This window comes from Chelonoidis abingdonii, chromosome 9 (assembly GCF_003597395.2).
Source record: "Chelonoidis abingdonii isolate Lonesome George chromosome 9, CheloAbing_2.0, whole genome shotgun sequence".
NCBI lineage: Eukaryota > Metazoa > Chordata > Testudines > Testudinidae > Chelonoidis > Chelonoidis abingdonii.
The window spans coordinates 86,077,832-86,091,631 of NC_133777.1; the positions used below are offsets into that span (position 1 = coordinate 86,077,832).

At 56.7% G+C, this 13,800-nt stretch overlaps 1 protein-coding gene across 1 annotated transcript in view; it reads left to right on the top strand.

The window, feature by feature from the left end:
- Positions 1–534: 534 nt before the first annotated feature.
- Positions 535–13,800, top strand: part of SERINC4 (serine incorporator 4) — a 24,368-nt gene continuing 11,102 nt past the window's right edge. Inside the window, 7 exon segments of the mRNA XM_032794275.2 lie at positions 535–633; positions 8,348–8,515; positions 8,703–8,881; positions 8,990–9,069; positions 10,415–10,508; positions 10,727–10,938; positions 12,623–12,718. Of these exon segments, the coding sequence (XP_032650166.1) occupies positions 535–633; positions 8,348–8,515; positions 8,703–8,881; positions 8,990–9,069; positions 10,415–10,508; positions 10,727–10,938; positions 12,623–12,718 (928 nt within the window).

A 13,800-nucleotide genomic window follows, 5' to 3' on the forward strand; every position in this document is an offset into this window, starting at 1 on the left:
ACTGTTTCCCCAGTGCTGATGTGGGACCTCCATCAGCAGCTCTCAGATGGGCAGTGTCGGGATCCCTGTTCCACGGGACTCAGCCAGGCACAGCGCAGGGGGAGGCCGAAAGAGGCTCTGCTCTCACTGCCTGCATTGCGCATCTCGCGTGTTCCTTTGCTTTCTTAGTACTTTCTGTAGGTGACAAGGTGCCTCCTGCGTTCCCTGCCTCGCGTGTGCCCAGCAGCTGGGGCTGTCTGTGCTGGCGGGAGCAGACTCCTTTCCAGGGATTGCTAAGCTCTCTATTTCTGCTGGTTAAGAGGGTTAAAGAGACTGATTTGGTTCCCAACTTAATCACTCTTGATGGAAAGACAAGAGTCATCCAGAGATCATGGTTGGAGGTGGGTCTACCAAGCCTCAGCCAATAATAGGCTGCTGCCTAATTGGCTTCCACTTTGGATAGTTTTTCAGAAGCAGGGAGTTGCTGCGGATCTCCACCTGCTCTACAGGGATGTGCTGTTAGTGGGCTAGTCAGGCCCAGGCACCCCAGAACTGATGAGCAGGAGGCTGGAGTAGCATATCCGCCATCTCCACTGGGGAGCTGGTGGCTTCAGGCCTGCAGAGGGGATGGTGGCCAGCTGCTGTAAGGCACAGGTAAGCTGGAGTGTAGCCCCCTTCCAGGAGCCACAAGGAACACCCTACTGGTATTTATAGGGCTTGTCTCTGAACCACCCCAGGGATCACTGCCCTCAATGAACTGCAGCCACTTCTGGGGTGTGATGTAGCGACTGTTTTAACAGCCATGCAGCAACACTTTCTAACCAGTTAGGACTCACCCAAGTGGGGTGCTGGCCTGGATGCCATTCAATAGGTACCACTGGGCAGGGGCAAAATGTCCTGGCTTATTCAAAACTCAGCACCCTCCCACCCCATGCTGGGGCACTGCTCAGTGCTGGCTCCCAGGGCAGATCACCAGTGTGCTCTCTGCAACACCTGGGTTTGTCCCATTCCAGGACTTACCTGGGCCAACCCTGCTCTGCTCCCAAGATGGCGTGGCTGTGCTTGGAGGTGTTGCTGGGCAGTCTGAGGTGAAAGTGCAGGCAGCTTCTGGGCCTGTGAGCGAGGGACAGTCACGTGGGTCAGGAACATGGGAACAGTGTTTGCCATGGGGATGCTCTCTCAGAAACCAGGTGGGAAGGATCGTGCTGCCTGCTAGACACTAGCCCAGATGAGGCTGCCTATGATGGGGAGATGCCTCCCCCCACTTCAGATTACACCAGATGTTCTCGAGCCTTGGGACACAAGCATTTCCACTTCTCTAATGCTGTGTGTCTTGCTCCATTGTCATCTGCTTCCATGACAGCAACATCTTTCTCAATGGTTTATGTCTCAGCTGTTCTCGTCTGGTCCATCTTTCATCAAGTGGGATCCATCAAGGGCTTGTCTAGGAATATGGTACAACATGCCTAAGCCACTTCAGCCTCCTTACTCCAGTCTGCAGCCCAGTACTTCACTAGTTGCTTTATCTCACCACAGGTGCTGAGTATTCTCTGCAAGCTTCTTGGGTGGGATGGGATGCAGTTCCTGAGGGGCCTTGTAGCATCCATCAAATTTCAGATGCATGTACTGGTGTGGGTCTCGAAGGATGGTGCGGGTCTCTGCGGGTCTCCCAGGGACTGTGCAGGTCTCACAATGACCGTGCGGGTCTCTGCAGGTCTTACAATGATGCTGCGAGGATCAGAATGACCATTTTATCTTGGTTCTTGGGTTCTCCTTCTTTTTACAAAATATTTGCCAAACTCAAAAAAACTCTATTTCCCTTCCCAAATCTTGCTTGCACCTCCATTGGCACTGACTGTGAGCCATGCTGTATTCTTCCCTGTTGATCACTCATGCCCCAGCCCTCCCCATAGTGTGCACCTCATCCCACCCCCTACTCCCTCATGGTGTGTGCCTGCATCCTTGCCTCAGTTTGCGCCCCCTCTCCTCCCCACATGCTGCCACGGCAGCACACAATTAGCTCTCTCTGCCCTGAGGCGCTGGGAGCTCTACCTGCCCCATTGCCAGCTGGTACCTCGTGTGGTGATGCTGGCTGCCCGCACCCGAGGGCTGTTTTAGACCCAGAGCCCCAGCACATCAAGGACCTGCCTGATCTGCTTTCCTATTGGCCCTTAGGAGTCTGAGCCCCATGCCTGGGGCTAGCAAGCAGGGCTGAGAACCAATCACCTCCTTTCCCAGATGTGACCAGTGTGTGTCCTCCAGGTGTGCCCTGTGCCCCAGGTGGCCCAAGGGCTTTGAGGGGGCAGTAAGCCAGGACTCCCTGGATGCACAATGTGTGTAGGAGGATGCGGGTGTCACAGGCAGCCAGGATGTGCTGCTGGGCAAGACCATCACCACTAAGTGCGGGCACATGTCCCTTCCCCCGGGCATCCTGCCTGACACCCACTCCCCACCTGTCCTGCTCTACCACACACCCCCGCTTTCTGCTCAGAGCCATCCAGGCCAGCTGCTGCCTGGACGTGCCCAGTGCAATCGGCTGGGAAGGGAGGCATGTTCGGCGCAAAGGGGGAGTGCTGCATGCAGCAAGAGGTGCGGGGGGTTAGTGCTCCCCAACTCTGCCGCCCGCCCTAAAGCCTGATCTTCCTGTCACAGCCTTGACTCCGTCCCTCTCGTGCATGGTCAGCAGCCTGCTGCAACTGGCTTCCACGCACTCCCAAGCCAGCTAGGTGTGAGCAGCGTTTAGACCCCGCCTCTGGCTCTGCTCCCCTGCACCCTTCCCTGGTATGTGAGCCTCTGCAGTGCAGCTCCCCCACCCCATGACCAGTCCGGAGACTTCCCCAGCCTTCGCACTAAGGGTGCCTGGTGTCACGGAGTGTAGGGGAGTCAGGGCCCTGCACCCCTCTTCCTGAGATTCACTGACTCTCAGCCAGCCAGTAAAACAGAAGGTTTATTAGATGACAGGAACACAGTCCCAAGCGGAGCGTGTAGGTACAACCAGAACCCCTCAATCAAGTCCTTCTGGGGGGTTCAGGGAGCTTAGACCCCAGCTTGGGGTTCCCTGCGTTGCACCTCCCAGCCCAAGACTGAAAACAAAACACTCCCCAGCAGCTCTCTTCCCCCTCCCCCCAGCTCCTCCTCTCCTTTGTTCAGACTCCAGGGCAGGTGTCATTTCTCCCAACCCCACTCCTGGCTCAGGTTACAGCTCAGGTAGCTTCTTTCAAGGGAAGTCCCCCATCCCCAATGTAACTCTCCTGCAACATTCCCAGGTCAAATCCGCCTGGCTCCCTGCTCCGTCACACCTGGCCCCTAGCTTCACCCTTGGGGGACCCCTGGCAGGTAAGTCAGGAACACAGGCTTTGCACAGGAACTTCTCACATACGCACACACTGTACTGTGAGGCAGCACGGGAATGGCCAAGCTCTGCAAAACAGTAAGTGACTCATCACAGCCCTTCCTGAGAGCCCTGGGCCCTCCTGCCCTCTCTCCTCTAGCTGGGTCCCCTCCTGGCACTGGACAGCACCAGCCTGCAGTCTCTTCTCTTCACTTCCTGCTTCCAGCCAGCTGGCTTTGGGCAGAACCATTAGACGTCCATGGCTCTGTGGTAGCAACCCCCGACTCCACCAGTGCAGAGCTACTTAGTGGTGGTGCCTCTTGATGGCCCTGTTTCAGCTGCTGCATCACTTTGTGCCCCTGTCTGTTCCTCTGTGTGCTCCAGCTGTAGCTCTGTGGGGCAGGGCCATCTCTTGTCTGCGCAGTGCCTGACACAGCGAGGCCTGGGCACTGCCGCACACAGCAATGGTAAGAGCCCTTGGCAGCATGGAGGGCAAGGCTGTGGCTTACTTCACTGTTTCGCTCTGGCTGAGCATGAACATGGCTGGTTTTGAGTTTGGCTGAGGAGCTGGGCCGGGCTGTCAGCCCCCTGCACAGACCCCTAGTGACTGTCCCAGGGTCACACTGGGAATCTGTGGCAGAGCCTGGAACTGAACCCAGGTCTCCCTAGTCTGAGGTAGCACCTGAACCGCTGGACCATCCTATGTCACCCCACAAGCCTCCTTGGAGACACATCTTCCCAGGATACAGCTCCCCGTTCTGTAGGCACAGCTGGACGTCCTTCCTGGACGCATTCTCTTGTATTTGGCTGGATTAAGATGCACTTAGTTTGAATGGGCCCAGGTTACCAAGCAATCTGGATGGCTCTTTAGGACGGTTCTATCCTCACTGCTAGTTACCACTCCACCAATTCTTGTTCATCAGCAGGATTTTGTATTTATGTCCAGGTCGCTGATCAAAATGTGGAGCAGCATTAGGCCTAGAACTGACTCCTGTGGAGCCTCCCTAACAACTCCCTGTTGAGCAACGAGTCCGTTTTGAGATCCGGCAGTTAGCCAGTTCTTAATCCACTTAACATGTGATCTATACAATATTAATCAATCAGAATACCATGCAGTATGAAATGCCTTGCTAAAGTCTAAGTACATTACATCACCATGGTTACCTTTATCAACAAGATGTAATCTCATCAAAGACAGAGATCAGGTTTGTTGGACATGACCAGTTTTCCATAAAACCATGTGTCACAGAGTCCCCGGGCGATGCTCTGGAACAGCTCCCCACAAAGCCAGTCAGGACCTTGGGGAGCCTCCTCTCCCTTGGAGCAGACTTGTTCAGGGCAAGAAGCTCACACGACTTCACCTCCTGGGTCTAACCTTGGAGCATTCAGCATCCTCTGCCCCTCCGTGCGCTTCCCACAGCGAGTCCACCCAGGAGGGGTCCTGGGGAAGCCACAGGGTCCTGCACCCCCACTTCGCAGTCAGACGTGACTCTCAGCCAGCCAGTAACACAGAGGTTTATTCGATGACAGGAACACAGTCTAAAACAGAGCTTGTAGGTACAGCGAACTGGACCCCTCAGCCGGGTCCATTCTGGGGCCCAGCGAGCCAGACACCCCCGTCTGCCCTCACTCCTGGTCCCCAGCCAGCTCCCAACTGAAACCCCCTCCAGCCCCTCCTCTGCTGAGTTCCTTTTCCAGGCCAGGAGGTCACCTGACCTCTTTGTCCTCCCACACCTTTAGCATCCCCTTGCAGGGGGGAAGGGCCCCGGACTTTAGTTGCCAGGAGACAGAGTGTTGGCCAGAAACTGAGGCACTCACACAGTATTCAGAGGAAACATTAAGAACAGTCCCACTTCGTCACACCTTGTCAACTGACACTAATTATATTTCTATACTTTAATTCTTTATTGACTGAATCCCATATCAGTGTTTCCATTATTCTCCCTAGGATTTATGTCAAGCTAACTGGCTGTTAGTTATCCATGTCATCCCATTTCCCCCTTTGGAATATTGTCAGCACATCAGCACTCTTCCAGTCTTCTGGAATTTTCCCAGTATTCCAAGGTTTATTAAACATTAACATCAGCAGGCCAGAGATCTCAGCCACCTCTTTTAGGAGTCTTGGGTGTAAGTTATCTTGGCCTGATAACTTCTACTGGGTATAAGTATTTTAAGTTATTTGACATCCTCATTTACTTACAAATGGACTAGAAAATACTTAATCATCCTCATGTGATACGAGAACGTCATTCTGCTTCTTTCCAAATACAGAACAGAAATAAGTATTGAACACTTTTGCCTTTGCAGTATCATTAACAAATTTACCATCTGCGTCTTGTAAAGGGCCTATGCCATCATTTGGATTTTACTTCTTCTGATATAGTTAAAAAAACCCAGTTGTCTTTAGCTGCCAGACATGGATTTTTTTTTCCATGATGTCTTCATCTTCCCTTATGAATTTTCTACACTTAATTCTTTTTGTTTATATTGATTGCTATTCACTTCCCATTTTTCCCATTTTGCTTTGTTTCTAAGGACTGCCTTCACCTCCCCTCTGAACCAGGATGGATTTGTAACCAGCTCATGCTCCAAAACGTCTGTTAGTCTATAAGGTGCCACAGGATTCTCTGCTGCTTTTACAGCGTTGTCCTCTTTCTCTATTGTGGAATCGTGTCTTTTCGACCATGTAATAAACTCTTTTAAAGAGCTCTCTATGTTCAGTCACATTTTTCAGTCTCAATTTTCCCTCTCAATTAATTTCACTTATAATGTTCCTCAGCTTGGGCAGTCCCAACTGGTTATATATATTGAATGTACTCAAATTATGATCACTGGTCCCTAGGCAACCACCAACTTCCAGTCCAGTGATTAATTAATCTTTATCCAAGAGATCCAAAATAGGGTTGCTCAGCATTGGCTGCAATACCGTTTGTGTTAGAAAGTTATCATCCTTCATTTATAAAAACTCCAGTGATGTTTTACTAGTGGTAGCATGAGACCTCTGGCATGTCTCCCTGACTGAAGTCCTCTGCCATCACAGAGCATTTATTTCCCCACATTACAGACGGGTGCTTAAGGAGCATCCTGGTCTCTGGTTTGACTCAGAGGTCTGTAACAGATGCCCACCAGTATCCCCAGCTGTGGTTTATTAGTTAGCACATTGATCCATATGCATTTGAGATGCCATGGTCGGGGTGTTTGAGGCCGAGTGCCCACTCTTGCCTTTCTGAGCAGGTCAGAACCAGTGATTTGAATGTTCCAATCATGCAGACATCCCACCAGGTTTCAGTGACGCCAGCTGTCACAGGCATGCACATCACTCATCCAAATCACCTACCCACTCATCCAAATCCCACTGCATTCCAGAGCTGTCCCAGCTGCCTGGAAGGCAGATCCTGCTCACCACAAGTCCCTCAGTGGCACTTCGGCAAAGACAAACTAGCAGCAGAGCCTGTTGCGTGCCACAGCTCAGAACCTGGTTTGCTGCTCTGGCCAGCTGGGAGAGCTCTTGGAAGTGTGGCTAGGAGCTCATTGCATCCCAGTGCTGCTACACCTCCGGGGTCCAGGAAGCCAAGGGAGTGGCCCCCTGGGGTGAGGCACAGCCTGGATCAGGGCAAGGCATAAGGCCTGATGACTAGTAAACGCATCAAAGCTCCAGGGAGATGCCAGTGGGTGCTCATGCCCTCTGCTTGGCCCAACTGCATTGCAGGGGCTGGGTGATGTAACTCTCCCTTCCCCTCCCCTAGGCCACACTGCCTGGCCCTCCTGATGGGGTCCATGTGGCCAGGCCCAGGGGGTTCCAGCCCATTCTACATGCCTTGTCCTTCCAGGTGAGGGCATCGGGCACAGGAGGGGCTCTGGGGAGCTGTAGCTTGCAGTGATCTGAAGGAATCTGGGTTTGCTGTCCATGCCCCCTGTGGCTAGGGCTTGGGCTACTGAGGGAGGTAGTTCTTGGCAGCCTGGCCTGGCCTTCTGCATGGGGAGGCTGGGGGCAGGGCCTTCCCCATCTCCTGGGCTCTGCCCACCCCAAGAGGTGAGTCTGGAAATCCTGAGCCAATTAGCAGCCCTAATCCCTCCCAGAGCGGGGGCAGCCTCCCTCCTGGAAGGCATGGGGCAGTCAATGGCCCCAGAGGGGGGAGGGGGCTGTGTTCTGCTGGAGAGGCATGGTGGGGAGCTGTCCAGGGCAGGGGGTTGGATCAGCTGTTGGATGGGCCCAGGGCAGCTCTGTGACTCTGTCTGGCGTCAGCTAGGGGCAAGGAGCCTGTGCAGGCCATGTATCCCATCAGGAGAGTCTGGGATTGGCCCTGCCCTGCAGCGCTGCCCCAGCCCGTCGGCAGGAACAGATGGCCAGGGCTGGCCAGAGCCTCTCAATCCCCCGCTAATCCCACTGAGGAGCAGCTCAGCTCGGCTCCCCCTTCGCACTGGCCATTCAACAGGGACCCATCCAGGAAAGACGCAGCAGCCTCAGTCCAGCCCCTTGGGCCTCTTCTGGGCCAGGACAGCCCCTTCGCACTGGTGCTGGTACCAACATGAGATGTCCCTGAGCCTGTCTCCTTGCCATCCCCGAGGAGCAGCTGGGGCCGGGCGCAGCCAGCCATGTCCCTCACCCAAATGCTGAGGCGCAGCCACCTCTGCATCTGCCTCGTGAACTCACTCGTCTACCAGGTGAGCCTTGCCCCAGCACCTCTTTCCAGGCCACTTGCGATGCCTGGTGCAGCCCCATGGCATCTCTCCGAGACAGTCGGGCGGTGGAGCCCAGTCCCACTGGAGTCTCCATCCTGTGGGGCAGGGGCCTGCCACCAGCTTGGCCCAGCCCCCCACTTGAAGGCAGTTGGAGCTGGTGAGTCCCTGTCTGCACAGGGCTGCCCAATAATCCCCAAGCCCGCGGTGCAGCTCAGCAGCCTCTTGGCTGACACCATGGCTCTCCTGCCTCCCCCAGCACCACAGTGACCCCCAGAGCCCCCGTGGCCTACACCTCGCCCTGGGCAGCCGGGACGCAGGCCCATGTGTGTTACTCCGCTGTCTTTCATCCCCCAGATCTGCTGCTGTTGTGGCCCAGCCCCCTGCAGCTTCTGCTGCTCCTGCTGCCCCAGCATTAAGGTGTCCACAGGAAGCCGCATCCTCTACACCCTCTTCCATGTCCTGGCCTCCACGGTGTGCTGCCTCATGCTCTCCCGCACCGTCTCCGAAGCCGTCAAGGAGAACGTGAGTGCCACCTGGGGAGCCTGGCTGCTGGCCCCATCCTGGCGTAGGTCTGCTCTGCCCAGCTCCCCAGGGCATTGCCCGGGCTCTGGGCCTGGCAAAGTGAGCCCGAGGGGCAGGTGTGGCCCTGCATTGCCCCAGGCTGTCTCGGGCAGGCAGCTGATCCGTCCCTGTGATTCCGCCTCTGCAGGTGCCTTTCTACGCCCTGCTCTGCGAGCACCTCCCCCGGGGCATGGACTGTGACATCCTGGTGGGCTACTCGGCAGTCTACAGGGTCTGCTTCGGCACCGCCTGCTTCTACCTGACGCAGGCCATCTTCCTGATCAACGTGAAATCCAGCAGCAACTTCCGCGCCCTGCTGCACAACGGGTAAGAGACCTCATGCCATGGGCCTGCCTCCGCACAGTGAGCTGAGCCCCAGCGGGAAGGGACTTGGGGCTGGGTCGGGAGCTCCCTGACTTCTGCCCTCGATTGCAGGTTCTGGTTCCTGAAGCTGCTGATTCTGGTCGGGCTTTGTGCAGCAGCCTTCTTCATCCCCGATGACCGCTTCCTGCAAGGTACCAGCCAATGGACACGTACCCTGCACCACCCTGGAGCCGGTGCCATAGGGCCTGCCCCACCAGCACAGCTGCCTTCGGTTACTACTGCCCGGGGGCTGGATGGGAGCCAGCGCCCCCAAGAAGGGAAAGGCCCCAGGTCCCATTCCCCACCCCCCCAGGCCAGCCAGTCCCTGCCCTGGGGCCAGATGGGAGCCAGCGCCCCCTAGAGGGGAAAGGCCCCAGGCCCCATTCCCCACCCCCCCGGGCCAGCCAGTCCCTGCCCTGGGGCCAGATGGGAGCCAGCGCCCCCTAGAGGGGAAAGGCCCCATGTCTCATTCCCCGCCCCCCTGAGCCAGCCAGTCGCTGCCCTGGGGCCGGATGGGAGCCAGCGCCCCCTAGTGGGGAAAGGCCCCATGTCTCATTCCCCGCCCCCCTGAGCCAGCCAGTCGCTGCCCTGGGGCCGGATGGGAGCCAGCGCCCCCTAGTGGGGAAAGGCCCCATGTCTCATTCCCCGCCCCCCTGAGCCAGCCAGTCCCTGCCCTGGGGCCGGATGGGAGCCAGTGCCCAGATGGGAGCCAGTGCCCCCTAGAGGGGAAAGGCCCCATGTCTCATTCCCCACCCCCCCGAGCCAGCCAGTCCCTGCCCTGGGGCCATATCAGAGACAGCGCCCCCTAGTGGGGAAAAGGCCCCAGGTCCCATTCCCCACCCCCCTGAGCCAGCCAGTCCCTACCCTGGGGCCAGATCAGAGATAGCGCCCCCTAGAGGGGAAAGGCCCCGTGTCTCATTCCCCACCCCTCTGAGCCAGCCAGTCCCTGCCCTGGGGCTGGACTGGAGTCAATACCCCCAGAGGGGACAGGCCCCCAGGGTCACTGCTGGTCCCTGCTCCCGGGCCTGGCTTGGGGCTAGAGCCCTCCAAGGCATCAGTGCAGAGAACTGGGGCCTGGCACAAACCCACTTCCCCCGGGTTAGTGGCTTGAACTCACTCCCCTTTGTTTAGGAATTAGTGATGGGAAAGGCTGAGCAGCCAGCCCAGAGCCAGTGCCCAGCCAGTCTCTGTTGCCAGCTCTGCGCGGCTGGACAGGTGTCCTGTGTGTCCCTCAGCTCCACCTCGCCCCAGTGCACTAGTCTCCCCGCCCCATGAGGTTCACCTCCTCACTCAGCTGCCCAGGCCCCTGCTCCTGGCGAGGAGGGGGTGTTATCGGCACGTGGGGAGGGGCTGGGTGAGGTGGAGCAGCCAGGCTGGGTTTGAGGCATGGCTGGGTCCTGGTGGCTCTGTACGATGGGCAGGTATGGGCTCTGCCGTGGCCGGGGCCAGGCGTGTGTCTGACCTTGCTTCCTCTCTCACTGCTTCACCTACTGGTAGCCTGGCACTACGTGGGCATCTGTGGCGGTTTTGCCTTCATCCTCGTCCAGCTGGTGCTGATCACAGCCTTTGCCCATACCTGGAACAAGAACTGGTGAGTCCGCTCCCCCGGCGCACGGTGGGAGCGGGGCCATGGGGACTCTTCTCAGTACGTTTTTCTAGCTGCTCTGCAGCTGTGGTTTCTCTCACTGCCTCTGGGAGTCTGTGCCCTGCAGGAAGACTCTGTATGCCAGGCTTGCTGGGCCTGTGCCCGCCCCACACTGCTAAGGATTTGCACTAGCCCCTCGCTCAGCCTGTTCTCTCCCCTTTCAGGCTGCTGGGCGCGTCCCAAGACAAGCGCTGGTACCTGGCCGTGCTGCTGGCCACGCTCGCTTTCTACACCATCGCCTCCACTGCTGTCTCCTTCCTATACAAGTACTATACCCACCCGGCTGGCTGCTTGCTCAGCAAGGCCCTGCTCACCCTCAACGTCAGCCTGTGCGGGCTCCTGTCCTTGCTCTCCATCACGCCCTGCGTGCGGCTCCGTGAGTGCCTGAGGGGGATCCCTGCTGAGACGCTGCCTGCCCTGGGGGCTGCCGCTCATCTTTCCAACACCTTTCTGGGCGGGAGGCTGTACACAGGGCCTGGACTTTCCCAACTGCCCCCTGTCAGCCACAGCTCTGCATTGTTGCATGTGTGTGTGAGTGACACCATATGTGTGTGTGCAAGTGACACTGTGTGAGTGCTGCCATGTGCGTGTGTGTGTGCAAACGCCTTGAGTGCATGTGCAAGTGACAGTGTGTGCTCTTGAAACAGACCTTTTAATGCTCACAGCTGGGCAGATGTTTACCAGTACCAGTGAAGGCCCGGCTACGGTATGATTACTGCACAGTCATCTATTTGAGATAGAATCACACAGGCAGTTCCTTTCCTTCAAGCCTTAGCTCCCCAAGCAGAAACCCTCAGTGACTGTGTTAGCTCCACACAGTATCAGGCATAGCTACTACTTCAAGATGGAGACTTCTCTGCTTTCCCCTCTCAGGTGCTTGGTCTGTCCCTGGAAGCAGAGCATTGGTCACTCTGAGCCCTCTGGTTCTAGGATCTCGCAAAGGTCCCTCAAGGTGGGGTCTCAGTTACACCAATGACTTCTGTCTCAGTTTTGAACCTTGTCAGATGTCAATTGGGGAAATTAGTCTGACTCATTTACTTTGCTTAGCGTTTATACCTTTTGTTCTCCAAGGAGTCACATGTCCAGAAATCTGCCTCATAGGCATTTATTACTGGTATAATGTAATTAATATTTTGGAAGGGATTGCAAAGCGGATGCACAGACCAGAGCTCAACCATCGTTTACCCTTTCATAAATCATTCACTTAAGCCCTTAGAATGTCATCTAAAAAGGGTCATTTTTGACCCAGATCAGCTTGTGCTAAGCCACCGATCGCATGATTTTACGTGTTCTTTACTTTGTCAGCTAGTGTTCTGCTGATGTTCCAAAATTCGGGGTTAAAACACATGCACCCATCGAGCTGTTATTAAGCATTCCAGTGCAGTTTCAGCACCTCCAATCATTTTCCACTCCATTTATCTAATACTAAGAGAACCCTGCTCCCAGAATCTGCTCGCAAGTTCCGACCTGCCAAGCCGTACCAAACGCATGTTTGCCACATTTATTCATATCAATCACAGCAATTCATAATAATTTGGCACCATCTCAACATGTGCAGGTGTGAAGCCATGTTCATGTGTGCATGGGTGAACAATACCAAGTGTGAGCGACACTGTATGTGTGCAAAAGGTAGTGTGTGAAGCCACATGTGTGTGCATGCAAATTGTATGTGTGTGCAAGCGACACTGTGCGTGTGCTAGTGATGTCATGTATGTTTGCGAATGACACCAGGTGCAGGTGTGTGAGGGACTGTGTGTGAAGTCATGCACGTGTGACCAACGCTGTGTGTACGTGGGACAGTGTGTGCGAGTGAAGCCATGTGCATGTGCACACGTGCGAGTGTAGCATGCGTTCATGCAAGAGACACTGTGTGTCCCATATGCCCAACCTCTCTCAGCCTGCCTGAGCCCTGCATAGGGGGCTGGGCAGTGGGTTCTGGAGCAGCTGAAGGACTGATGTAAGGGGCAGAGCTGGGGGTAGAGAGGGCTGCTCTGGCCAGTTTGGGGCTGTAGCTGACCTCTGACCTGTGGGAAAGCAGCTGACTCTCCCTTCTCGTGCAGAACAGCCCCGCTCCAGCCTCCTGCAAGCGTCTATCATCAGCTGCTACGTCATGTACCTCACCTTCTCAGCCCTGTCTAGCCGCCCACCCGAGAGAGGTCAGTGCAGCCTAGGGCTGCCAACTTTCTACTCACACAGAACCAAACACCCCTGCCCTGCCCTGCCCCGCCCCCTGCCCCCACCCTGCTCACTCCATCCTCCCCCCATCACTTGCTCTCTCCCATCCTCACTCACTTTCGTGGGGCTGGGGCAGGTGGGTGGGTGTGGGAGGGGGTGATGGCTCTGGCTGGGGGTGTGGGCTCCAGGGTGGGGCCAGAAATGAGAAGTTCAAAGTACAGGAGGGGGCTCCAGGCTGAGGCAGTGGGTTGGGGTGGGGGGTGAGGGCTCTGGGGTGGGGCCAGGATGAGGGGTTTGGGATGCAGGAGTGGGCTCTGGGCTTGGGCTTGGGGTGTTGGGGGTGTGTGAGGGCTCTGGCTGGGGGTGCAGACTCTGGGCTGGGGATGAGGGTTTGAGGTGCAGGAGGGTGCTCTGGGCTGTGGCTAAGGGGTTTGGAGGGTGGGAGGGGGATCAGGGTTGAGGCATGGGGAGCAAGGGCTCCAGTTGGAGGGTGTGGGCTCAGGGGTGGGGGGAACCTTTTTTCTGTCACAGGCCACTGACCCACAGAAAAAAATCAATTGCAGGCCACTCACCTGCCCAGAGGGACGCAGAGGCTCAGGGCTTGCCCTACAGTAGGGCAAGCTTGTACTCACGGCTCCTGCCCCATGGGGGTGCACCGTGGACCGGGTGAAATTAACCATGGGGCCGGATCTGGCCCACAGGCCCTAGGTTCCTACTTCTGCCCTACGTGTGGGAGTCAAAGGGAGGACATGCCAGGAGCCGTGTGGAGCGGAGGCTAGCAGGGAGTCTGCTAGCCCTGCTGCGCCACCAACCAGTCAGTCAATGGCCTGGTCAGCCAGGATCCATCTGGTCGAGAACTGGACACCTGGTCACCCTAGTGCAGCCCCCATGCACCTGCCTCGGCAAGGCAGCCGGCAGCCCAGCCAGGGATCCAGGCCTGCAGCCCCCTCTGTCACGGAGTCCCCGGGCGATGCTCTGGAACTGCTCCCCACAAAGCCAGTCAGGACTTTGGGGAGCCTCCTCTCCCTTGGAGCAGACTTGTTCAGGGCAAGAAGCTCACACG